Below are 25,295 nucleotides of genomic sequence, written 5' to 3' on the forward strand. Positions count from 1 at the left end.
TTTTTATTACTTTTCTCATTTCATTGCACTGATGTTGAGGATATGAATAGATGGGTGGACTTTCTCAAGAAAAAATCGATAGACTGAGAACTTGCCATTACCGGGGTACAACCGCACTAGAAGATTTGTATACCAATGCATGCTATAGCATGAGCAAATTCCCTCTCTATCTACCATCATATTCAAGTAGACAATAATACCTAACCTTTGATTCTTTGAAGTCTCTTTTTCTAATGCGAGTCCGCTGTGCGTGGCAAGAAGTGATGATTGGCGTTCAAAACTACCAAGGCGATGGCGAAGAGTGTAACAAATGGACAAGGTAAGGATGAACACGACTGCCATGATGCCTATCGAGGTTTAAATGTTTTGTCACCGCACACCGCCCTAATATCTTGGTCTTCTCTAGCAACCAATGCAAAATGCTAAAATAGGGATAAAACAGTGTTCTGGGGTACTTCAGTAGTATAATTTTTACTCAGTGAGCTAATATGTGGCATTCACTTTAAAAAGGCACACATTACACTCTACTCCATTTGTTTCAAATTAATTATTTTTTAGATTTTTCATAAAGCTAACTTCTAGGTTTGTTTATAAACAAAATACTATCTCCGTCTTTAGAAAAGTTACTCAACTCTACCTGAAAGCATATAGAAATATTTTAGTTATAGATATATCCTTATCTAGAAAAAAATAGAGCAACTTTTTTTGGGAGGCAGGAAATACATATTTTTACTACTCCCTACGATCGATAACATGTGTCATGGTTTTAGTTTAAATTTATAGTACACCACAATATTTATTATGGATCAAAGGGAGTACGCTAAATTTGTATGGCATATTCTACTCCATTCGTCAAAAAAGGAGTAATCGCAGAATTATTAGATGAATCATGTATCTAGAGACATCACTTTCGGACAGATGTAGTATGAAGAATCTAGTGAAAGTGAAATGGTGTTGTGAATGCTGATAATTTCTTTATATTTTCTAAAAGCTAGTCAAAGCTTATGGCTGAGTGGCAACAGAAGCTGAAAATAGTTTTATACCGGAAGAAAAGAACAAACCTAAAAGCCAAGTCGAGTACAGCATAGTATAGTAGAGACCGTACCCTGATATACCGTGATACCGTGATACGTGTCGGCGCTCCACTACATAGGAATAAGTCCGCTGGCTTGACACCCTATCCGTCGTCTCTTCATCAAGTCGTGTCACGGAAAAGTTCAAGATCAGGTGTCGAGATACCCCAAAATCGTAAAGAACGAATAGCACCTATATGAGGTGTCTGAGGAGTAGAAAACAAGAAAAGAGGCTGCAACGCACCACGCCTCGCCGCGCGTCCTTCCACGTGCCCCTCACACCTCACTCCCATCGGCTACGTTGCACAAACGGCATCATCACTCCTCTATCTTCCAACAAGAAGCAGTCAGGCATCAAGGACCTAGAAATACAGGACCGGCTAACTACAGGGCAAGCTGATCTACCATCGATCGTCACTCTACCACCCTAGAAAAAGGAGAACCAATTAATCTCAGCTCGTGTTCGATCGCTTTGGCGAGCTACCGTCTTCACGAGCAACCTGCCGGCCATTGCTGCAACTTGGATCATCTTCTTCCTTTTCTGGTGGTATAAAGGAGCTCGCACGACGTGAGCTAAGATGGCGAGCGGCCAGCAGCAGCAGCAGGCGAGGAGGAACGGCGGCAAGGCCGTGCAGGTGCTGGACGGGTCGGACATCCGCGAGCTGGTGGAGAACAAGGTTGAGTTCGCCAAGTTCGTCGAGAACAAGTTCCGCCACCTCGACCGCGACGGCGACGGGAGGCTGTCGGTGAGGGAGCTGCAGCCGGCCGTCGCGGACATCGGCGCCGCCATCGGGCTGCCGGCCAGAGGCTCGTCGGCCCAGGCGGACCACATCTACTCTGAGGTATATGCTAGCGGATTTTACATGGTTTTACTTTACTTTGGTATACTCAAAATCAGTCGCTTAGCAACAAGTCGATGGAACTTGGCGATGCTTAATTTGTGTAGGTGCTTCGAATGAAATATAGTCTTCACTGTTCGCCAAAGTGCACAAAAATATTGCTCGTCGCGTTCTTCAGTTGAACTTAGAACTCACGGCTCTGTGTAGCCGGCATTTCTTATCTGTCTTACAGTTTCTTGCCATTCAATATGTCTAGAAAGTTCTGTATGTGCACTACTCTGTTTCTTTGGACACGTTCTTGTCCGTAGAATGATCCAGAAAAGGCACGTGGTTCTGGACCCCTCTAGTTTTCGGTCACTCCATTGCGATTCCAAACCAGTTCAAAAAATTCTGGGCAACATTTTTATATTGGTTTTGCTAAATCTTGGGCGAGCGCGAGACTCAGTCACCTGAGAAAATTATAAACATATTTTAGAGAAAAGTGCAATCTGAAACGGGTTGCATTTTTCTGAAAAATGCAAAACGGGGACAGATAAAGTGCAAACTAAAACTCTAAACTGCAGTTGCACTCGGGTCACGGAGACTTGCTTATATGCCGCGGGATTCATGTGCGCTGCAGGTTCTGAACGAATTCACCCACGGGAAGCAAGACTCGGTGAGCAAGCAGGAATTTCAGGTGGTGCTGTCCGACATACTGCTCGGCATGGCAGCCGGGCTGCAGAGGGACCCGATCGTTATCCTGAGGATGAACGGGGAAGACCTGAACGAGTTCATCGATAGCTCCACATACGAGACGGAGGCGGTCGCCATATTCTCGCAAGTCCAGTCTGGGAACGCCTCGCTGCGGCAATGCTTGGCAGCTGCCCTTCGACAGCTCACCGTCGACCAGGGCATGCCGCCGGTCTCCGACTCTCTGGTATTTACTCTTCACTATTTGACAAGAAAATTTGCAACTACAAATATGCAGTTCATGTCTGAAAAACTAGTTTCTGTGATAGGTTGTGGAAAACATCATAGAACCTGCAACGCAGCAGCTGTCGGCGGATCAGCTTGACGGGCCAGCATCGCAGGAGGCGTTCTTCCAGGAGTTCAGGAAGTACCTGGGGATCATCGCCCGTCGCCTCCAGGAGCGCCCTGTGATCGTCGCGCACAGCGAGAACACCTTTGATGGGACCGGCGTCAAGAAGGTATTGTCGAACAAGGCCGAATTCGACAAGGTATGCTATGCTGACATTACTATTCTACTTGAGCATTTCTGTTTAAGTGTTCAGTGGCAAATTGACAAACATCGCTGCATTTCTTTTTCCAGCTGTTGGATTCTATGTGGGGAGACGTACCCAAGGAACACAAGGATAGAACATCGAAGAAGTACATTCGTGTCGCTTTTGACAGGATGGCCGCTTCGGTAAATCTTCCACCGTATGGAGCTGTTGATCAGGTAAAAAAAAGATGGTGAACTGTTAGTATCAGATGTTACATGTTTTATGTTTGTGTAAACTTTTGTAATGCATAGGTGGATGCCGTGGTGAATGAGGCGTTCAAGATGGTGAACGCCGAAGACGGGAAGCCGGTCGACGAGGCCGAGTTCAAGAAGCTGCTCACCGAGGTCCTCGGGGCGGTGATGCTCCAGCTAGACGGCAAGACGATCTCCGTCTCCTCCAACACCGTCCTCCATGAGCCCATGTCCACTCCGTCCAGCTTGTTATCGCCATCGCCCCCGTCGCCCATGGTGTCATCGCCAAGCGAATAGAGACATGTTTTGGTAACAATTTCCCCTGACGGTGTGATACGGTTACCGCGTTCGACGCCGGTGACGCTGGTTTCCATCTGATTACAATGCAACAACCTAGACGTTTATTTTATGTAACTTCAACGTGAAACGTGTGCTTGTACGTATGCTGTGTTGATGTACATGAGTGTTGGAATAAGCCTTTCGAACCTCCGGATTTCGTGAGAACCGGTTGGATGGTTAGGAAATTAAGCATCATGTCTAACACTTCAATGTCTTATAAACCGCGGAGTATTCTTAGTTAGAGTCGATGTTTACATCGATAGCACCTGGCAGCGTTGTTGACTTGGTGAATCTTAAACTTATTAGCCGTGGGTTTTTGTTTCGGTGTACACTCTCTAAACTTTGATTCTCTGTGAACGGTTAGACACTACGGGAACCAGCCGAGGGGCCGGCGGCCGTCGGCACAGCATCACCTGCCGTCGGCCCACGTCTATGCCGTCGGCACACCGCCGTCGGCACAATATCGCCTCGGCACAGACTGGCTCGCCGTCGGCCCAGCCTTTGCCGTCGGCACAGACTCCAGCCCGACGGTCAAACGACGCCGTCGGCACAGTAGCCGTCGGCGCAGTCAACGTGGGGCCCGCGGAGCGTCTAACGGCCGTTAGGTCAGAAAGTTACTGTGCCGACGGCCAAGCCGTCGGCCCAGACACTGCCATCGGATGACCAGCGGCCGCCACGCGTCCACGCCTCTGCTGCTGTGCCGACGGCCAAGCCGTCGGCCCAGATCCTTCGGCCCAGACGCGCCGCCGCCCGCTCCGCGCGGCTGCTGGGCACAACCTTCCTAGCCCCTGCCATTTGGCACAGACCATGCCATTTGGTTTCCCGCTGCATTTCCTGGCCCAGCACAGCACGCACAGCATATATAGCAGTAATATACATTCAAATGCATCACAAATGTTGCACAGCACATAATCATCATCAAATGTAGCAACAACATCATCGTGATACAAATATGTGGCATGTAGCACACACGATCATCATACATCGTCAACACATGGCACTTACGATCAACGCACACCCGCTTGACACCTAGCTAAGGGGGACCCAAGATCAGGGGAACCAACCAAGTTCCGTACTCGTCCATTCATGCGTCCGGCTTTTGTCGAGGTGGACCGAGGTAGAACCATGGCCTGAACCATCGCCAGCAGGTGAAAACCCTGAAGCACCGGGAGAATGGCGGCCGGGGTGCATCGGTGTGCCCTCGCGCGACGAATCAGGAGAGGGTCGGTTCCGCGAACTTCCCGTGCCCTACATGTTTGACAAGAGTTAGCATCTTACACATGGGAAAGGAAAGCGGTGAGAAATGGTTAGGCACAGGACTTACCGGAGTTCGTGCGTAGTATGTGGCCGCGAAAGCTTCCCTCGATGGGCACACTGGAGTCGGCCCCGGCCTAGGTGGCTCCTCTTCCGGAAGTGCGATCCTCTCTCCAGTCTGGAAGAACGTCCTGAGCGCCTGCAAGATAGTTTAGATGTCAAGCGCTGCAGATATAAAATAAAGGGGAGGTGGGACTTGTCATGTCTTTGAACCATAAAAGATTGGAACTTACACGACTCGTCGCCTCCTGATACTCTTCCCAAGCCGCTCTCTTGAGGTCCCACTCTGCTACAACCGTCAAATACTTCTCATAAGTGGCAGCGTAGGCGGCCTCAAAGTTAGCCTACAATTTCCAAGAAAAGGAGCCACGTCAATTTAGCCATTCAGGAATGAATGTTGGAAAGAAGATGAAAATGAGAAAACTTACATCGGTACGACGGTGTCGAGGAGGCGCGATCGGTGGGTCGCCGGCGGTGAGGGTAGACCTGATCTGCGTGAGGGTCCTCTGCGGCTTGATCACACCACTAAGAAGCTTCGTACGGCCATGCTCCGCGCCGCGCCCCGCCACCATAATCGCTGTCAAGTCGGTCTCCTGCTCAATAGGATCATCCACCTCTGGATGAAGACCCTTGAACGCCGAGCAGTACTTGTCCAACTCCTCTTCGGCATAGCCGAAGTACTCGGGCAGCGAGGGCTGAGGCTGGCTCAGATCAGGCTGCTTCAGCTTCATCTTCTGCCACCCTCCCACCTCGGTGAGAGGCTCCCCGAGTTCCGCCTCCTGCACAGCAAAATAAATGGTATGTGTATCAAGTAGTAATATGAGGGGAAGTAAATGCAAGTTGTTCCATGTATATATGTACCTTGTGCTTCCTGTAGCGCTCAGTGATGCGGCTTCCTGCACTGTGTGTTCCTCCGGTGCCACGGTTTGCCTTGTTGCGCGCGCTCTTGGCGTTGAAGTCGGCGTCTTCGCCAACCCACCTCGCTACCAAGGCCTCAAATGCGTCTTCCTTATTCTCGCACCATAGGGGCATAACCTGAAAAACCAAAACTCATTTGAAGAACACATAATGCAATCCCAACTATGCAGCAACATAGTCTCATTGAATATTTACTTACCCTCAAGTAATCTTCCTTCGTCAGCTGAGGATCGTTCCTGATATTGTCAGCTTTCTTGACCCTCATGCCCTGCTCAGCCTTGAAGTGCCCGATGCAGGTATGCTTCTGATTGTACCACTGTTGCCTTGTCAACCTCTGACAAGCCCTAGTCAGTACCGCCTTCCCGTGCTCAACCATATCATCAGGCACCTTATAATGGGTCTGCAATCATGCATAAGAATAATTGTGAGAGAGACATGAGTTAGCATAGTGTGATCATCAACTATGAAGTAAACTCGAGAAGCATGCTTTACCCAAAACTTGGTGTACACGGCGTCAGAAGCTGTCCCAAAGCCCGGGCAAGGAGCTACCTCATAGTCCGCCCAAGTCTCGGCTAGCTTCCTCTCGCCGCCGGGGACCGGAGTGTAAAAGCCCGGCCAATACTGCCTAATAAGAGCTCCAATCAGGCTCGACGGCTGGCGAACCCCCTTGTCATCTGTCCAATTGCTGCACAATAATCAAAACATTAGTATGCCAATCAGTTATGCACAATAATGAAAACATTAGTACATAGCAAAATGAACCTACATGTTCAAAATTAAACTTACTCTTTTTCGTTCGGGATGATGAGGGCTTTCGCCTCGTGGCTAGTAGGCTCCCTCCTCTCATCAGGGACTTGCGCTTCACCACGAATGCGCAACTTCTTCGGCGCCATCTCCCTCTCCGCCTCCTCGTCCTGCCCCTCCACCTCCATCTCCACCTCCATCTCCACCTCCATCTCCCCCTCAGTAGACTGTGTGTGAGCGGACTGGGAAGCCTTTCGTGAAGACCCCAGTATTTATAGTTTTTGGGTTAGGCCGATTCTTCTGGTGATACTCTGTATGGAAGCGATACCCATTCACATCGTACTTCTCATACATTGAGATTCTACGGTTGCAACCCTGGGAAACACATCTCAGCTCATCCGTCATCTCAACGTTGGGATCACCTCCCTACAAATTCAGTTCAAATTGTTTCTTTGCATTAGTTACGGATTGCAAAAGTATTGGCTAAAAGGGACTTGTTAGAAATTACTTTTTCGTAGAACCAATCCAAGAATTTTTTCTTTCCGGGACGACTCTCTTTCAAAAGAATCTCCATCTCCGCATCAGAGGGATCCGTCGATCTCGTCCAATATTCATCCTTGTATTGGCTAAAAGGGAGAAAAAACGTATTAGACCAAAATCGAGTTACTAATTGCAAAGTAATTTGTTCACCATTTTACCTTATGAATTTGAGCACTTCTTGCATGTTCGTAACCACATAAAACATTATGCAATCTTTCTCTTCCTTTGTCAAGATGCCCTTTTTAGAGGCACCAGCCTTGCCACCGTGACATTTGAAGAGGAGGAGCTTGGGGTCATGCTTGGGCTCGTCGATATTGTACCGAGATATCGGGTTATGCATAGTGGGAACATCATCCGCATAGTACGTTGTCGTGGCGTCTGCCATCTCCCGAAGGATAGTTGCCTCGGCCATGCATGCTTCAATCTTATTTTTGTTGCCACATTTGTTTCGAATATACTTGAACTCTCTCTCAATACAAAACTGCCAACGATACTGCACCGGTCCACCCAAGAGTGCCTCGTTCGCAAGATGCACAATGAGATGTAACATCGGAGTAAAGAAACCTGGTGGAAAGATCATCTCTAACTTGCATAACAACTCCGGCACTTGATCATGCAACTTCTCAATCACCGACTCACATATCTGCTTAGCACAGACCGTGCGGAAGAAATGGCTCAACTCCGCAAGCACTCGCCAGACATGCTCGGGGAGATACCCTCGAACCATCACCGACATCAGCCGCTCAATCCATATATGATAGTCGTGACTCTTGAGCCCGTTTACTTTTCCTGTTGTAAGATTGACTCCCTTACTCATATTCGAACAATAGCCATCTGGGAACATAACGGCGTATTTCAGCCACATCATTGCCTCCTTCTTCTGGAGACTATCAAGCACGTAGTTGGCATGCGGCTTGACCCAATTTTTTCGATTGCCCTCAGGAGGATGCATGTGTAGTCTTTGTCTGTCACACAGATTCTCAACATCGACTCTAGCCTTGACATTATCCTTTGTCTTGTCAGGAATGTTCAGGACGGTGTTAAAAACGAACTCCCCCACATTCTTTTCGGTGTGCATCATATCGATGTTATGGGGAAGTTCGAGATCCTTGTAATACTCGAGCTGCGTTAAGCCTGGCACGTGAGTCCAGTTGTGTGTCTCGCCATATCCCACATATGTTTTGCCGGGTTCTTTACTACGCTGGAGAGCACGTAGCTCACCATCAACAGTTTCACCATTGAACTTTGGTATCGTTTCTTCTTCACGCACAACTTTGCCCTTTGTGAAGTTCTTTTTGTCTCCTCTGAACCGATGCCCTCTTTTGAGGTACTTTCGATGTTTGTCAAATGCGACATATTTGCGACCCGCATTCAGCCAAATGAACTCCAGTCGGTGCCTGCACACTGGGCATGGAAACCTACCAGCTGTACAATGCCCGCAAAATAGAGCGTACCCAGGTGGAGGAGGGCGGCGGCTCGGGTGGAGGAGGGTGGCGGCGCGCGGGGGATGGCACGAGGAGGATGGCGCGGGGGGTGGTCTGTGAGCCGGACTTGGTCCGGTTGGACCAGTTAACCAACCCTATCTGTGCCGACGGCTAGGCCGTCGGCACACTTTTTTTCATTTTTCTTTTCATTTTTATTTCTATTTCTATTTTTATTTTTCTTTCTATTTTTCTTTCTATTTTTATTTTTCTTTTTTCCTTTTTATTTCTTTATTTACTTTTGCAGTGGTTGCTAGGAGCTGAGCGCGCGGGGTGGAGGAGCTGAGGGTGGCGACACATAAAATGACGCCACACGGTTATTTCTATTTATATTTTTCTATTTTTATTTTCAAGATAATTGCCGTATCCCAGTTCTGTATTTTGCAGTGGTTGCTAGGACACATAAAATGACGCCACGCGGCTCCGCGCGATTTTATGACTTCGTTTACTTCGCCAACTGTGCAAAACGGGGCCGCCGAGACATGCGGTATGGCCGTACCGGGCGCGCGGTTGCACCCGTCCGCCAACGCGCGAAACGGAAAACATTTAGCACATAAAATGACGCGTCATAGACCTAAAAACATTTTTCCCTCCATTTATTGAGCGAAGGAAAGTGTCGCCCCAGTTCAAATCCGGTCAGTTTCCAGCGGATTCGGCGGGACACCGCAGGAAGCGGGAGGGATTCCCAGATGGCTACCGCGCGCATATGGCATGTGATAGGTGGTGCGTAGGAGGTATCCTACCTCTGCGCGGAGGTCCTGTGCAATACTGAAATGCACACCATGTAACTCCTTCACAAAAATAAGCCCTTCCGGCACCCCGAAAATGGAAAAACCATCGCCCATGGTTCGGATTGGAAATCCGCGACCGGGGCCTTGCTTCCCATCCTAGGGCCCACGCATGTGCCAAATATGGCCTCGTTCCGACAAACTATGTGGTGAAACGGGCCGTTTCCTACTCATTTCCCCTAAAAGCCATAGAACTCCGGACGTGATAGCCCTGTTCGTGAAGGGTTTTTCAAGATAATTGCCGTATCCCAGTTCCGTCTTTTGCAGTGGTTGCTAGGACACATAAAATGACGCCACGCGGCTCCGCGCGATTTTATGACTTCGTTTACTTCGCCAACTGTGCAAAACGGGGCCGCCGGGACATGCGGTATGGCCGTACCGGGCGCGCGGTTGCACCCGTCCGCCAACGCGCGAAACGGAAAACATTTAGCACATAAAATGACGCGTCATAGACCTAAAAACATTTTTCCCTCCATTTATTGAGCGAAGGAAAGTGTCGCCCCAGTTCAAATCCGGTCAGTTTCCAACGGATTCGGCGGGACACCGCAGGAAGCGGGAGGGATTCCCAGATGGCTACCACGCGCATATGGCATGTGATAGGTGGTGCGTAGGAGGTATCCTACCGCTGCGCGGAGGTCCCGTGCAATACTGAAATGCGCACCATGTAGCTGCTTCACAAAAATAAGCCCTTCCGGCACCCCGAAAATTGAAAATCCGTCGCCCGTGGTTCGGATTCGAAATCCGCGACCGGGGCCTTGCTTCCCATCCTAGGGCCCACGCACGTGCCAAATATGGCCTCGTTCCGACAAACTATGTGGTGAAACGGGCCGTTTCCTACTCATTTCCCCTAAAAGCCATAGAACTCCGGACGTGATAGCCCTGTTCGTGAAGGGTTTTTCAAGATAATTGCCGTATCCCAGTTCCGTCTTTTGCAGTGGTTGGTAGGACACATAAAATGACGCCACGCGGCTCCGCGCGATTTTATGACTTCGTTTACTTCGCCAACTATGCAAAACGGGGCCGCCGGGACATGCGGTATGGCCGTACCGGGCGCGCGGTTGCACCCGTCCGCCAACGCGCGAAACGGAAAACATTTAGCACATCAAATGACGCGTCATAGACCTAAAAACATTTTTCCCTCCATTTATTGAGCGAAGGAAAGTGTCGCCCCAGTTCAAATCCGGTCAGTTTCCAGCGGATTCGGCGGGACACCGCAGGAAGCGGGAGGGATTCCCAGATGGCTACCGCGCGCATATGGCATGTGATAGGTGGTGCGTAGGAGGTATCCTACCGCTGCGCGGAGGTCCCGCGCAATACTGAAATGCGCACCATGTAGCTGCTTCACAAAAATAAGCCCTTCCGGCACCCCGAAAATGGAAAAACCGTCGCCCGTGGTTCGGATTGGAAATCCGCGACCGGGGCCTTGCTTCCCATCCTAGGGCCCACGCACGTGCCAAATATGGCCTTGTTCCGACAAACTATGTGGTGAAACGGGCCGTTTCCTACTCATTTCCCCTAAAAGCCATAGAACTCCGGACGTGATAGCCCTGTTCGTGAAGGGTTTTTCAAGATAATTGCCGTATCCCAGTTCCGTCTTTTGCAGTGGTTGGTAGGACACATAAAATGACGCCACGCGGCTCCGCGCGATTTTATGACTTCGTTTACTTCGCCAACTGTGCAAAACGGGGCCGCCGGGACATGCGGTATGGCCGTACCGGGCGCGCGGTTGCACCAGTCCGCCAACGCGCGAAACGGAAAACATTTAGCACATAAAATGATGCGTCATAGACCTAAAAACATTTTTCCCTCCATTTATTGAGCGAAGGAAAGTGTCGCCCCAGTTCAAATCCGGTCAGTTTCCAGCGGATTCGGCGGGACACCGCAGGAAGCGGGAGGGATTCCCAGATGGCTACCGCGCGCATATGGCATGTGATAGGTGGTGCGTAGGAGGTATCCTACCGCTGCGCGGAGGTCCCGCGCAATACTGAAATGCGCACCATGTAGCTGCTTCACAAAAATAAGCCCTTCCGGCACCCCGAAAATGGAAAAACCGTCGCCCGTGGTTCGGATTGGAAATCCGCGACCGGGGCCTTGCTTCCCATCCTAGGGCCCACGCACGTGCCAAATATGGCCTCGTTCCGACAAACTATGTGGTGAAACGAGCCGTTTCCTCCTCATTTCCCCTAAAAGCCATAGAACTCCGGACGTGATAGCCCTGTTCGTGAAGGGTTTTTCAAGATAATTGCCGTATCCCAGTTCCGTCTTTTGCAGTGGTTGGTAGGACACATAAAATGACGCCACGCGGCTCCGCGCTATTTTATGACTTCGTTTACTTCGCCAACTGTGCAAAACGGGGCCGCCGGGACATGCGGTATGGCCGTACCGGGCGCGCGGTTGCACCCGTCCGCCAACGCGCGAAACGGAAAACATTTAGCACATAAAATGACGCGTCATAGACCTAAAAACATTTTTCCCTCCATTTATTGAGCGAAGGAAAGTGTCGCCCCAGTTCAAATCCGGTCAGTTTCCAGCGGATTCGGCGGGACACCGCAGGAAGCGGGAGGGATTCCCAGATGGCTACCGCGCGCATATGGCATGTGATAGGTGGTGCGTAGGAGGTATCCTACCGCTGCGCGGAGGTCCCGCGCGATCCTGAAATGCGCACCATGTAGCTGCTTCACAAAAAAAAGCCCTTCCGGCACCCCGAAAATGGAAAAACCGTCGCCCGTGGTTCGGATTGGAAATCCGCGACCGGGGCCTTGCTTCCCATCCTAGGGCCCACGCACGTGCCAAATATGGCCTCGTTCCGACAAACTATGTGGTGAAACGGGCCGTTTCCTACTCATTTCCCCTAAAAGCCATAGAACTCCGGACGTGATAGCCCTGTTCGTGAAGGGTTTTTCAAGATAATTGCCGTATCCCAGTTCCGTCTTTTGCAATGGTTGGTAGGACACATAAAATGACGCCACGCGGATCCGCGCGATTTTATGACTTCGTTTACTTCGCCAACTGTGCAAAACGGGGCCGCCGGGACATGCGGTATGGCCGTACCGGGCGCGCGGTTGCACCCGTCCGCCAACGCGCGAAACGGAAAACATTTAGCACATAAAATGACGCGTCATAGACCTAAAAACATTTTTCCCTCCATTTATTGAGCGAAGGAAAGTGTCGCCCCAGTTCAAATCCGGTCAGTTTCCAGCGGATTCGGCGGGACACCGCAGGAAGCGGGAGGGATTCCCAGATGGCTACCGCGCGCATATGGCATGTGATAGGTGGTGCGTAGGAGGTATCCTACCGCTGCGCGGAGGTCCCGCGCAATACTGAAATGCGCACCATGTAGCTGCTTCACAAAAATAAGCCCTTCCGGCACCCCGAAAATGGAAAAACCGTCGCCCGTGGTTCGGATTGGAAATCCGCGACCGGGGCCTTGCTTCCCATCCTAGGGCCCACACACGTGCCAAATATGGCCTCGTTCCGAAAAACTATGTGGTGAAACGAGCCGTTTCCTCCTCATTTCCCCTAAAAGCCATAGAACTCCGGACGTGATAGCCCTGTTCGTGAAGGGTTTTTCAAGATAATTGCCGTATCCCAGTTCCGTCTTTTGCAGTGGTTGGTAGGACACATAAAATGACGCCACACGGCTCCGCGCTATTTTATGACTTCGTTTACTTCGCCAACTGTGCAAAACGGGGCCGCCGGGACATGCGGTATGGCCGTACCGGGCGCGCGGTTGCACCCGTCCGCCAACGCGCGAAACGGAAAACATTTAGCACATAAAATGATGCGTCATAGACCTAAAAACATTTTTCCCTCCATTTATTGAGCGAAGGAAAGTGTCGCCCCAGTTCAAATCCGGTCAGTTTCCAGCGGATTCGGCGGGACACCGCAGGAAGCGGGAGGGATTCCCAGATGGCTACCGCGCGCATATGGCATGTGATAGGTGGTGCGTAGGAGGTATCCTACCGCTGCGCGGAGGTCCCGCACAATACTGAAATGCGCACCATGTAGCTGCTTCACAAAAATAAGCCCTTCCGGCACCCCGAAAATGGAAAAACCATCGCCCGTGGTTCGGATTGGAAATCCGCGACCGGGGCCTTGCTTCCCATCCTAGGGCCCACGCACGTGACAAATATGGCCTCGTTCCGACAAACTATGTGGTGAAACGGGCCGTTTCCTACTCATTTCCCCTAAAAGCCATAGAACTCCGGACGTGATAGCCCTGTTCGTGAAGGGTTTTTCAAGATAATTGCCGTATCCCAGTTCCGTCTTTTGCAGTGGTTGCTAGGACACATAAAATGACGCCACGCGGCTCCGCGCGATTTTATGACTTCGTTTACTTCGCCAACTGTGCAAAACGGGGCCGCCGGGACATGCGGTATGGCCGTACCGGGCGCGCGGTTGCACCCGTCCGCCAACGCGAGAAACGGAAAACATTTAGCACATAAAATGACGCGTCATAGACCTAAAAACATTTTTCCCTCCATTTATTGAGCGAAGGAAAGTGTCGCCCCAGTTCAAATCCGGTCAGTTTCAGTGATTCGGCGGGACACCGCAGGAAGCGGGAGGGATTCCCAGATGGCTACCGCGCGCATATGGCATGTGATAGGTGGTGCGTAGGAGGTATCCTACCGCTGCGCGGAGGTCCCGTGCAATACTGAAATGCGCACCATGTAGCTGCTTCACAAAAATAAGCCCTTCCGGCACCCCGAAAATGGAAAAACCGTCGCCCGTGGTTCGGATTGGAAATCCGCGACCGGGGCCTTGCTTCCCATCCTAGGGCCCACGCACGTGCCAAATATGGCCTCGTTCCGACAAACTATGTGGTGAAACGGGCCGTTTCCTACTCATTTCCCCTAAAAGCCATAGAACTCCGGACGTGATAGCCCTGTTCGTGAAGGGTTTTTCAAGATAATTGCCGTATCCCAGTTCCGTCTTTTGCAGTGGTTGCTAGGACACATAAAATGACGTCACGCGGCTCCGCGCGATTTTATGACTTCGTTTACTTCGCCAACTGTGCAAAACGGGGCCACCGGGACATGCGGTATGGCCGTACCGGGCGCGCGGTTGCACCCGTCCGCCAATGCGCGAAACGGAAAACATTTAGCACATAAAATGACGCGTCATAGACCTAAAAACATTTTTCCCTCCATTTATTGAGCGAAGGAAAGTGTCGCCCCAGTTCAAATCCGGTCAGTTTCCAGCGGATTCGGCGGGACACCGCAGGAAGCGGGAGGGATTCCCAGATGGCTACCGCGCGCTGATACGTCTCCGACGTATCGATAATTTCTTATGTTCCATGCTACTTTATTGATGATACCTACATGTTTTATGCACATTATATGTCATATTTATGCATTTTCTGGAACTAACCTATTAACAAGATGCCGAAGAGCCAGTTGCTGTTTTCTGCTGTTTTTGGTTTCAGAAATCCTAGTAAGGAAATATTCTCGGAATTGGACGAAATCTTCGCCCAGGGTCTTATTTTTGCACGGAGCTTCCAGAAGATCGAAGAGATAACGAAGTGGGGCGACGAGGCGCCGCCACCATAGGGCCGCGCGGCCAGAGGGGGGCCCGCGCCGCCCTATGGTGTGGGCCCCTCGTCAGCCCCCCTGACCTACCCTTCCGCCTACTTAAAGCCTCCGTCGCGAAAACCCCAGTACCGAGAGCCACGATACGGAAAACCTTCCAGAGACGCCGCCGCCGCGAATCCCATCTCGGGGGATTCAGGAGATCGCCTCCGGCACCTGCCGGGAGAGGGATTCAGCGCCCGGAGGACTCTTCATCGCCATGATCGCCTCCGGAGTGATGAGTGAGTAGTTCACCCCTGGACCATGGGTCCATAGCAGTAGCTAGATGGTCGTCTTCTCCTTGTTGTGCTTCATTGTTGGATCTTGTGAGCTGCCTAACATGATCAAGATCATCTATCTGTAATACTATATGTTGTGTTTGTCGGGATCCGATGGATAGAGAATACTATGTTATGGTGATTATCAATCTATTGTTTATGTGTTGTTTATGATCTTGCATGCTCTCCGTTATTAGTAGAGGCTCTGGCCAAGTTTGTACTCTTAACTCCAAGAGGGAGTATTTATGCTCGATAGTGGGTTCATGCCTTCATTGACACCTGGGACAGTGACAGAAAGTTCTAACGTTGTGATGTGCTGTTGCCACTAGGGATAAAACATTGATTCTATGTCTAAGGATGTAGTTGTCGATTATATTACGCACCATACTTAATGCAATTGTCTGTTGCTTAGCAACTTAATACTGAATGGGGTTCGGATGATAACCTGAAGGTGGGCTTTTTAGGCATAGATGCAGTTGGATGGCGGTCTATGTACTTTGTCGTAATGCCCAATTAAATCTCACTATATTTATCATATCATGTATATGCATTGTTATGCCCTTCTCTATTTGTCAATTGCCCGACTGTAATTTGTTCACCCAACATGCTTTTATCTTATGGGAGAGACACCTCTAGTGAACTGTGGACCCCGGTCCTATTCTTTACATAGCATACAATCTACTGCAATTGTGTTTTACTATTTTCTTGCAAACAATCATCTTCCACTCGATACGTTTAATCCTTTGTTACAGCAAGCCGGTGAGATTGACAACCTCACTGTTTCGTTGGGGCAAAGTACTTTGGTTTTGTTGTGCAGATTCCACGTTGGCGCCGGAATCCCTGTTGTTGCGCCGCATCACATTTCGCCACCATCAACCTTTAACGTGCTTCTTGGCTCCTACTGGTTCGATTAAACCTTGGTTTCTTTCTGAGGGAAAACTTGCTACTGTGCGCATCATACCTTCCTCTTGGGGTTCCCAACGAACGTGTGAGTTACACGCCATCAAGCTCTTTTTCTGGCGCCGTTGCCGGGGAGATCAAGACACGCTGCAAGGGGAGTCTCCACTTCTCAATCTCTTTACTTTGTTTTTGTCTTGCTTTATTTTATTTACTACTTTTTTTGCTGCACCTAAACAAAACACAAAAAAATTAGTTGCTAGCTTTACTTTATTTACTGTCTTGTTCTCTATATCAAAAACACAAAAAATTAGTTACTTGCACTTAGTTTACTTTTGTTATCATGTCTAGTCTTGTACTTGTTTTTATTTACACTAGTTAGGCATAATGGACAACAATGACCTTCTTATTCTATTTCCTGATTTAAGACATGGATGGTTTGATGCGAAAATTAAAAAACCCATGGAACATATTAATATGAATGCTTTGAACACTATTGTTGCTAATGCTATGGAAAATTCTAAGCTTGGGGAAGCTGGCTTTGATGAGCATGATATTTTTAGTCCCCCAAGCATTGAGGAGAAAATTTACTTTGATGATACTTTGCCTCCTATAATTGACGATGAGAATAATAATGATAGCTACTTTGTTGAATTTGCTCCCACTACAACTAATAAAATTGATTATGCTTATGTTGGGAGTAGTAATTATTTTATGCATGAGACTCATGATAAGCATGCTTTATGCGATAGTTATATTTTTGAGTTTTCTCATGATGCTACTGAAAGTTATTATGAGAGAGGAAAATATGGTTGTAGAAATTTTCATGTTACTAAAATGCCTCTCTATGTGCTGAAATTTTTGAAACTACACTTGTTTTATCTTCCTATGCTTGTTACTTTGCTCTTCATGAACTTGTTTATTTACAAGATTCCTATGCATAGGAAGCATGTTAGACTTAAATGTGTTTTGAATTTGCCTCTTGATGCTCTCTTTTGCTTCAACTCTTATTTCTTACGAGTGCATCATTAAAACTGCTGAGCCTATCTTAATAGCTGTAAAGAAAGAACTTCTTGGGAGATAACCCATGTGTTATTTTGCTACAGTAATTTGTTTTATATTTGTGTTTTGGAAGTTGTTTACTACTGTAGCAACCTCTCCTTATCATGTTTTTGTGCCAAGTAAAGTTTCTATGCTAAAGTTGATGTTATATTTGGGATCGCTGCGCAGAAACATCATTGCTGTCTGTCACGAATCTGGGCACAGGCCTCTGTAGAAAATTCGAAAAAATCTGCCAATTTACGAGCGTGATCCTCAGATATGTACGCAACTTTCATTAGTTTTGAGTTTTTCCATTTGAGCAAGTCTGGTGCCAGCTTTAAATTCGTCTTTACGAACTGTTCTGTTTTGACAGATTCTGCCTTTTATTTCGCATTGCCTCTTTTGCTATGTTGGATGAATTTCTTTGATCCATTAATGTCCAGCAGCTTTATGCAATGTCCAGAAGTGAAAAGAATGTTTGTGTCACCTCTGAATGTGTGAATTATTAATTGTGCACTAACCCTCTAATGAGTTTGCTTGAAGTTTGGTGTGAAGGAAGTTTTCAAGGGTCAAGAGAGGAGTATGATATACTATGATCAAGAGGAGTGAAAGCTCTAAGCTTGGGGATGCCCCCGTGGTTCACCCCTGCATATTTTAAGAAGACTCAAGCGTCTAAGCTTGGGGATGCCCAAGGCATCCCCTTCTTCATCGACAACATAATCAGGTTCCTCCCCTGAAACTATATTTTTATTCAGTCACATCTTGTGTTCTTTACTTGGAGCGTCGGTTTGTTTTTGTTTTTGTTTGAATAAAATGGATCCTAGCATTCACTTTGTGGGAGAGAGACACGCTCCGCTGTTGCATATGGACAAATATGTCCTTAGGCTTTACTCATAATGTTCATGGCGAAGTTTCTTCTTCGTTAAATTGTTATATGGTTGGAATTGGAAAATGCTACATGTAGTAATTCTAAAATGTCTTGGATAATGTGATACTTGGCAATTTTTGTGCTCATGTTTAAGCTCTTGCATCATATGCTTTGCACCCATTAATGAAGAAATACATAGAGCTTGCTAAAATTTGATTTGCATATTTGGTCTCTCTAAGGTCTAGATAATATCTAGTATTGAGTTTTGAACAACAAGGAAGACGGTGTAGAGTCTTATAATGTTTACAATATGTCTTTTATGTGAGTTTTGCTGCACCGGTTCATCCTTGAGTTTGCTTCAAATAACCTTGCTAGCCTAAACCTTGTATCGAGAGGGAATACTTCTCATGCATCCAAAATCCTTGAGCCAACTACTATGCCATTTGTGTCCACCATACCTACCTACTACATGGTATTTCTCCGCCATTCCAAAGTAAATTGCTTGAGTGCTACCTTTAAAATTCCATCATCCACCTTTGCAATATATAGCTCATGGGACAAAATAGCCTTAAAAACTATCGTAGTATTGAATATGTACTTATGCACTTTATCTTTTATTAAGTTGCTTGTTGTGCGATAACCATGCTTAGGGAACGCCATCAACTATTGTTGAATATCATGTGAGTTGCTATGCATGTCCGTCTTGTCTGAAGGATCTATCATTTTAGTGGTTGGAGCATGCAAAATTGTTAGAGAAGAACATTGGGCCGCTAACTAAAGCCATGAATCATGGTTGAAGTTTCAGTTTTGGACATATATCCTCAATCTCATATGAGAATAATAATCATTGCTACATGCTTATGCATTTAATAGGAGTCCATTATCTGTTGTCCATGTTGTCCTGGTATGGATGTCTAAGTTGAGAATAATCAAAAGCGAGAAATCCAAAATGCGAGCATTCTCCTTAGACCTTTGTACAGGCGGCATGGAGGTACCCCTTTGTGACACTTGGTTGAAACATGGCATGCAAAGATCCGGTAGTCCAAGCTAAGTAGGACGAGGTGCGGACACTATTAGTATACTATGCATGAGGCTTGCAACTTGTAAGATATAATTTACATAACTCATATGCTTTATTACTACCGTTGACAAAATTGTTTCATGTTTTCAAAATAAAAGCTCTAGCACAAATACAACAATCGATGCTTTCCTCTTGAAGGACCTTTCTTTTACTTTTATTGTTGAGTCAGTTTACCTATCTCCTTCCACCTTAAGAAGCAAACACTTGTGTGAACTGTGCATTAATTCCTACATACTTGCATATTGCACTTGTTATATTACTTTATGTTGACAATATCCATGAGATATACATGTTATAAGTTGAAAGCAACCGCTGAAACTTAATCTTCCTTTGTGTTGCTTCAACACCTTTACTTTGATTTATTGCTTTATGAGTTAACTCTTATGCAAGACTTATTGATGCTTGTCTTGAAGTACTATTCATGAAAAGTCTTTGCTATATGATTCACTTGTTTACTCATGTCATTACCTTTGTTTTGATCGCTGCATTCATTACATATGTTTACAAATAGTATGATCAAGATTATGATGGCATGTCACTTCAGAAATTATCTTTGTTATCGTTTTACCTGCTCGGGACGAGCAGAACTAAGCTTGGGGATGCTGATACGTCTCCGACGTATCGATAATTTCTTATGTTCCATGCTACTTTATTGATGATACCTACATGTTTTATGCACATTATATGTCATATTTATGCATTTTCTGGAACTAACCTATTAACAAGATGCCGAAGAGCCGATTCTTTGTTTTCTGCTGTTTTTGGTTTCAGAAATCCTAGTAAGGAAATATTCTCGGAATTGGACGAAATCTTCGCCCAGGGTCCTATTTTTGCCCGGAGCTTCCAGAAGACCGAAGAGATAACGAAGTGGGGCGACGAGGCGCCGCCACCATAGGGCCGCGCGGCCAGAGGGGGGCCCGCGCCGCCCTATGGTGTGGGCCCCTCGTCAGCCCCCCTGACCTACCCTTCCGCCTACTTAAAGCCTCCGTCGCGAAAACCCCGATGCACGAGAGCCACGATACGGAAAACCTTTCGGAGACGCCGCCGCCGCGAATCCCATCTCGGGGATTCGGGAGATCGCCTCCGGCACCTGCCGGAGAGGGGATTCATCTCCCGGAGGACTCTTCATCGCCATGATCGCCTCCGGAGTGATGAGTGAGTAGTTCACCCCTGGACCATGGGTCCATAGCAGTAGCTAGATGGTCGTCTTCTCCTTGTTGTGCTTCATTGTTGGATCTTGTGAGCTGCCTAACATGATCAAGATCATCTATCTGTAATACTATATGTTGTGTTTGTCGGGATCCGATGGATAGAGAATACTATGTTATGGTGATTATCAATCTATTGTTTATGTGTTGTTTATGATCTTGCATGCTCTCCGTTATTAGTAGAGGCTCTGGCCAAGTTTGTACTCTTAACTCCAAGAGGGAGTATTTATGCTCGATAGTGGGTTCATGCCTTCATTGACACAGGACGGTGACAGAAAGTTCTAAGGTTGTGATGTGCTGTTGCCACTAGGGATAAAACATTGATTCTATGTCTAAGGATGTAGTTGTCGATTACATTACGCACCATACTTAATGCAATTGTCTGTTGCTTAGCAACTTAATACTGAATGGGGTTCGGATGATAACCTGAAGGTGGACTTTTTAGGCATAGATGCAGTTGGATGGCGGTCTATGTACTTTGTCGTAATGCCCAATTAAATCTCACTATATTTATCATATCATGTATATGCATTGTTATGCCCTTCTCTATTTGTCAATTGCCCGACTGTAATTTGTTCACCCAACATGCTTTTATCTTATGGGAGAGACACCTCTAGTGAACTGTGGACCCCGGTCCTATTCGTACATAGCATACAATCTACTGCAATTGTGTTTTACTATTTTCTTGCAAACAATCATCTTCCACTCGATACGTTTAATCCTTTGTTACAGCAAGCCGGTGAGATTGACAACCTCACTGTTTCGTTGGGGCAAAGTACTTTGGTTTTGTTGTGCAGATTCCACGTTGGCGCCGCACTACTAGGAAAAGGCCTAGCCGTACGATTGCTAACAGTGGCGCACCACTAAATAGGTGCGCCACTACTATATAGCAGTGGCGCACCAAAAAGTGGTGCTCCACTGCTAGCATATTGCCAATGGCGCACTGGTGTAGTGCTGCGCCACTACTAAGTGTGAGACTGAGTTATAAACAGGTCTAGAGTTAGCAGTGGCGCACCACATATAGGTGCGCCATTGCTATTTAAATAGCAATGGCGCACCTCTATGTGGTGCGCCACTCTGATGAAAATAGCAATAGCGCACTGTGTGCGTGGTGCGCTACTGTGCTACCAGCCCAGATTCACATTCTCTCTCCACCCACACACACACAGCAGTCTCCCTCTCCCCACGCACCTGCCCCAGATCCACATTCTCTCTCCCAACATCACTCTCCCCACGCACCAGACCACTGATACGTCTCCAACGTATCGATAATTTCTTATGTTCCATGCTACTTTATTGATGATACCTACATGTTTTATGCACATTATATGTCATATTTATGCATTTTCTGGAACTAACCTATTAACAAGATGCCGAAGAGCCGATTCTTTGTTTCTGCTGTTTTTGGTTTCAGAAATCCTAGTAAAGAAATATTCTCGGAATTGGACGAAACTTTCGCCCAGGGTCCTATTTTTGCACGAAGCTTCCAGAAGACCGAAGACCTAACGAAGTGGGGCCACGAGGCAGCCAGGGGGGTGGCCGGCGCGGCCCAGCCCTTGGCCGCGCCGACCTGCCCCCTGGGCCCCTCGTGTGGCCCCTCGCGTTGACCTTCCGCCTACTTAAAGCTCCCGTCGCGAAACCCCCAGTACCGAGAGCCACGATACGGAAAACCTTACAGAGACGCCGCCGCCGCGAATCCCATCTCGGGGGATTCTGGAGATCGCCTCCGGCACCCTGCCGGAGAGGGGATTCATCTCCCGGAGGACTCTTCATCGCCATGATCGCCTCCGGAGTGATGAGTGAGTAGTTCACCCCTGGACCATGGGTCCATAGCAGTAGCTAGATGGTCGTCTTCTCCTTGTTGTGCTTCATTGTTGGATCTTGTGAGCTGCCTAACATGATCAAGATCATCTATATGTAATTCTATATGTTGTGTTTGTCGGGATCCGATGGATAGAGAGTACTATGATTATGGTGATTATCAATCTATTGTTCATGTGTTGTTTATGATCTTGCATGCTCTCCGTTATTAGTAGAGGCTCTGGCCAAGTTTTTACTCTTAACTCCAAGAGGGAGTAATTATGCTCGATAGTGGGTTCATGCCTTCATTGATACCAGGACGGTGACGGAAAGTTCTAAGGTTGTGATGTGCTGTTGCCACTAGGGATAAAACATTGATGCTATGTCTAAGGATGTAGTTATTGATTACATTACGCACAATACTTAATGCAATTGTCTGTTGCTTTGCAACTTAATACTGGAGGGGGTTCGGACGATAACCTGAAGGTGGACTTTTTAGGCATAGATGCAGTTGGATGGCGGTCTATGTACTTTGTCGTAATGCCCAATTAAATCTCACTATATTTATCATGTCATGTATATGCATTATTATGCCTTTCTCTATTTGTCAATTGCCCGACTGTAATTTGTTCACCCAACATGCTTTTATCTTATGGGAGAGACACCTCTAGTGAACTGTGGACCCCGGTCCTATTCTTTCCATAGCATACAATCTACTTGTTTTACTGTTTTCTTTGCAAACATCTTCCACTCGATACGTTTAATCCTTTGTTACAGCAAGCCGGTGAGATTGACAACCTCACTGTTTCGTTGGGGCAAAGTACTTTGGTTGTGTTGTGCAGGTTCCTAGTTGGCGCCGGAATCCCTGGTGTTGCGCCGCATCACATTTCGCGACCATCAACCTTCAACGTGCTTCTTGGCTCCTACTGGTTCGATTAAACCTTGGTTTCATACTGAGGGAAACTTGCTTCTATACGCATCATACCTTCCACTTGGGGTTCCCAACGGACGTGTGCATCTACGCGTATCAAGCTAAATTTCTGGCGCCGTTGCCGGGGAGATCAAGACACGCTGCAAGGGGAGTCTCCACTTCTCAATCTCTTTACTTTGTTTTTGTCTTGCTTTATTTTATTTATTACTTTGTTTGCTGCACTAAATCAAAATACAAAAAAAAATTAGTTGCTAGTTTTACTTTATTTGCTATCTTGTTTGCTATATCAAAAACACAAAAAAAATTAGTTACTCGCATTTTACTTTATCTAGTTTGCTTTATTTACTGTTGCTAAAATGGCCAACCCTGAAAATACTAAGTTGTGTGACTTCACAAATGCAAATAATAATGATTTCCTATGCACACCTATTGCTCCACCTGCTACTACAGCAGAATTCTTTGAAATTAAACCTGCTTTACTAAATCTAGTCATGAGAGAACAATTTTCTGGTGCTAGTTCTGATGATCTTTGCTGCCCATCTCAATAATTTTGTTGAACTTTGTGAAATGCAAAAGTATAAAGATGTAGATGGTGATATTATTAAATTGAAAGTGTTTCCTTTCTCATTAAGAGGAAGAGCTAAAGATTGGTTGCTATCTTTGCCTAAGAATAGTATTGATTCATGGACTAAATGCAAGGATGCTTTTATTAGTAGATATTATCCTCCCGCTAAAATTATTTCTTTGAGAAGTAGCATAATGAATTTTAAACAATTAGATACTGAACATGTTGCTCAAGCATGGGAGAGAATGAAAACTTTGGTAAAGAATTGCCCAACCCATGGACTGACTACTTGGATGATCATCCAAACCTTCTATGCAGGACTAAATTTTTCTTCGCGGAATTTATTGGATTCAGCTGCTGGAGGTACCTTTATGTCCATCACATTGGGGGCGGCTACAAAACTTCTTGATGATATGATGATAAATTACTCTGAATGGCACACGGAAAGAGCTCCACAAGGTAAGAAGGTAAATTCTGTTGAAGAAACCTCTTCCTTGAGTGATAAGATTGATGTGATTATGTCTATGCTTGTGAATGGTAGATCTAATGTTGATCCAAATAATGTTCCTTTAGCTTCATTGGTTGCTCAAGAAGAAAATGTTGATGTGAATTTCATTAAAAATAATAATTTCAACAACAATGCTTATAGGAACAACTCTGGTAATAACTATAGGCCATATCCTTCTGCTAATGGTAATGGTTATGGTAATTCTTATGGGAATTCTTACAACAATAATAGAAGTGTACCCTCTGGTCTTGAAGCCATGCTTAAAGAATTTATTAGTACACAAACTGCTTTTAACAAATCTGTTGAGGAAAAGCTTGATAAAATTGATACTATCGCTTCTAGAGTTGATAGGCTTGCCTCTGATGTTAATCTTTTAAAGTTGAAAGTTATGCCTAATAATGATCTTGATAATAAGATTACTACTACAGCAAATGCCATCCAAGTTAGAATTAATGAGAATATAAGATTAATGGCTGAGTTGCGTGCTAGGTGGGATAGAGAAGAAAATGAAAAACTAGCTAAAGAGAATAATGTAGCTAAAGTTTGGACTATTACCACCACTAGTAATGCTAATTCTTCACATGTTGCTGCACCTCCTACTATCAATGGTAAAATAATTGGTGTTGGCAATGTTTCTACTCCTAGTGCAAAGCGTACAAAAGCACTGAAATTGCTAAAGCTATGAAAGCTGCTTGTGATAAAGCTGCTGAAATTTTTTCCAACCTTGGGAATAATGATCCCATTGCTGTAGCTCATAATGATTTAGATTTTGATGATTGCCACATCTCTGAAGTTATAAAGTTCTTACAAAAACTTGCTAAAAGTCCTAATGCTAGTGCTATAAATTTAGCCTTTACAAAACATATTACAAATGCTCTCATAAAAGCTAGAGAAGAGAAACTAAAACTTGAAACTTCTATTCCTAGAAAGTTAGAAGATGGTTGGGAGCCCATCATTAAAATGAAATTCAATGACTTTGAATGTAATGCCTTATGTGATCTTGGTGCAAGTATTTCTGTTATGCCTAAAAAGATTTATGATATGCTTGACTTGCCACCATTA

At 46.5% G+C, this 25,295-nt stretch overlaps 2 protein-coding genes across 2 annotated transcripts; one reads left to right on the plus strand and one right to left on the minus strand.

The window, feature by feature from the left end:
* The first annotated feature begins 1,568 nt into the window (after positions 1-1,568).
* LOC127299681 (uncharacterized) lies at positions 1,569-3,945 on the plus strand. Its single transcript, XM_051329691.2, has 5 exons — positions 1,569-1,915; positions 2,532-2,828; positions 2,911-3,129; positions 3,222-3,350; positions 3,426-3,945. The coding sequence occupies exons 1-5, from the start codon at positions 1,652-1,654 to the stop codon at positions 3,660-3,662; spliced, it is 1,146 nt and encodes a 381-aa protein (XP_051185651.1). The 5' UTR covers positions 1,569-1,651; the 3' UTR covers positions 3,663-3,945.
* Positions 3,946-4,643: 698 nt separating this feature from the next.
* Positions 4,644-6,472, minus strand: LOC127304768 (uncharacterized). Its single transcript, XM_051335359.2, has 6 exons — positions 6,136-6,472; positions 5,880-6,053; positions 5,447-5,797; positions 5,252-5,362; positions 5,029-5,157; positions 4,644-4,952 (listed from the first exon to the last, which is right to left on the minus strand). Exons 1-6 carry the CDS (start codon positions 6,310-6,312, stop codon positions 4,755-4,757), a joined length of 1,140 nt encoding a protein of 379 aa, XP_051191319.1. The 5' UTR covers positions 6,313-6,472; the 3' UTR covers positions 4,644-4,754.
* Between the last annotated feature and the right edge of the window lie 18,823 nt (positions 6,473-25,295).

The sequence above is a fragment of the Lolium perenne genome, chromosome 5 (assembly GCF_019359855.2).
Source record: "Lolium perenne isolate Kyuss_39 chromosome 5, Kyuss_2.0, whole genome shotgun sequence".
Taxonomy (NCBI): Eukaryota; Viridiplantae; Streptophyta; class Magnoliopsida; order Poales; family Poaceae; genus Lolium; species Lolium perenne.

What these genes read in the sequence shown, in the direction of transcription:
- LOC127304768 (XM_051335359.2), bottom strand. Translation starts at nt 6,312, where the DNA reads ATGGTTGAGCACGGGAAGGCGGTACTGACTAGGGCTTGTCAGAGGTTG. An exon ending in ATCAGGAGGCGACGAGTCGT is followed by an intron (nt 5,158 to 5,251) that starts GTAAGTTCCAAT and finishes ACTATCTTGCAG; the next exon opens with GCGCTCAGGACGTTCTTCCA. An exon ending in CATACTACGCACGAACTCCG is followed by an intron (nt 4,953 to 5,028) that starts GTAAGTCCTGTG and finishes TCAAACATGTAG; the next exon opens with GGCACGGGAAGTTCGCGGAA.
- LOC127299681 (XM_051329691.2), top strand. Translation starts at nt 1,652, where the DNA reads ATGGCGAGCGGCCAGCAGCAGCAGCAGGCGAGGAGGAACGGCGGCAAG. An exon ending in CGGACCACATCTACTCTGAG is followed by an intron (nt 1,916 to 2,531) that starts GTATATGCTAGC and finishes TGTGCGCTGCAG; the next exon opens with GTTCTGAACGAATTCACCCA. An exon ending in CGCCGGTCTCCGACTCTCTG is followed by an intron (nt 2,829 to 2,910) that starts GTATTTACTCTT and finishes TTTCTGTGATAG; the next exon opens with GTTGTGGAAAACATCATAGA.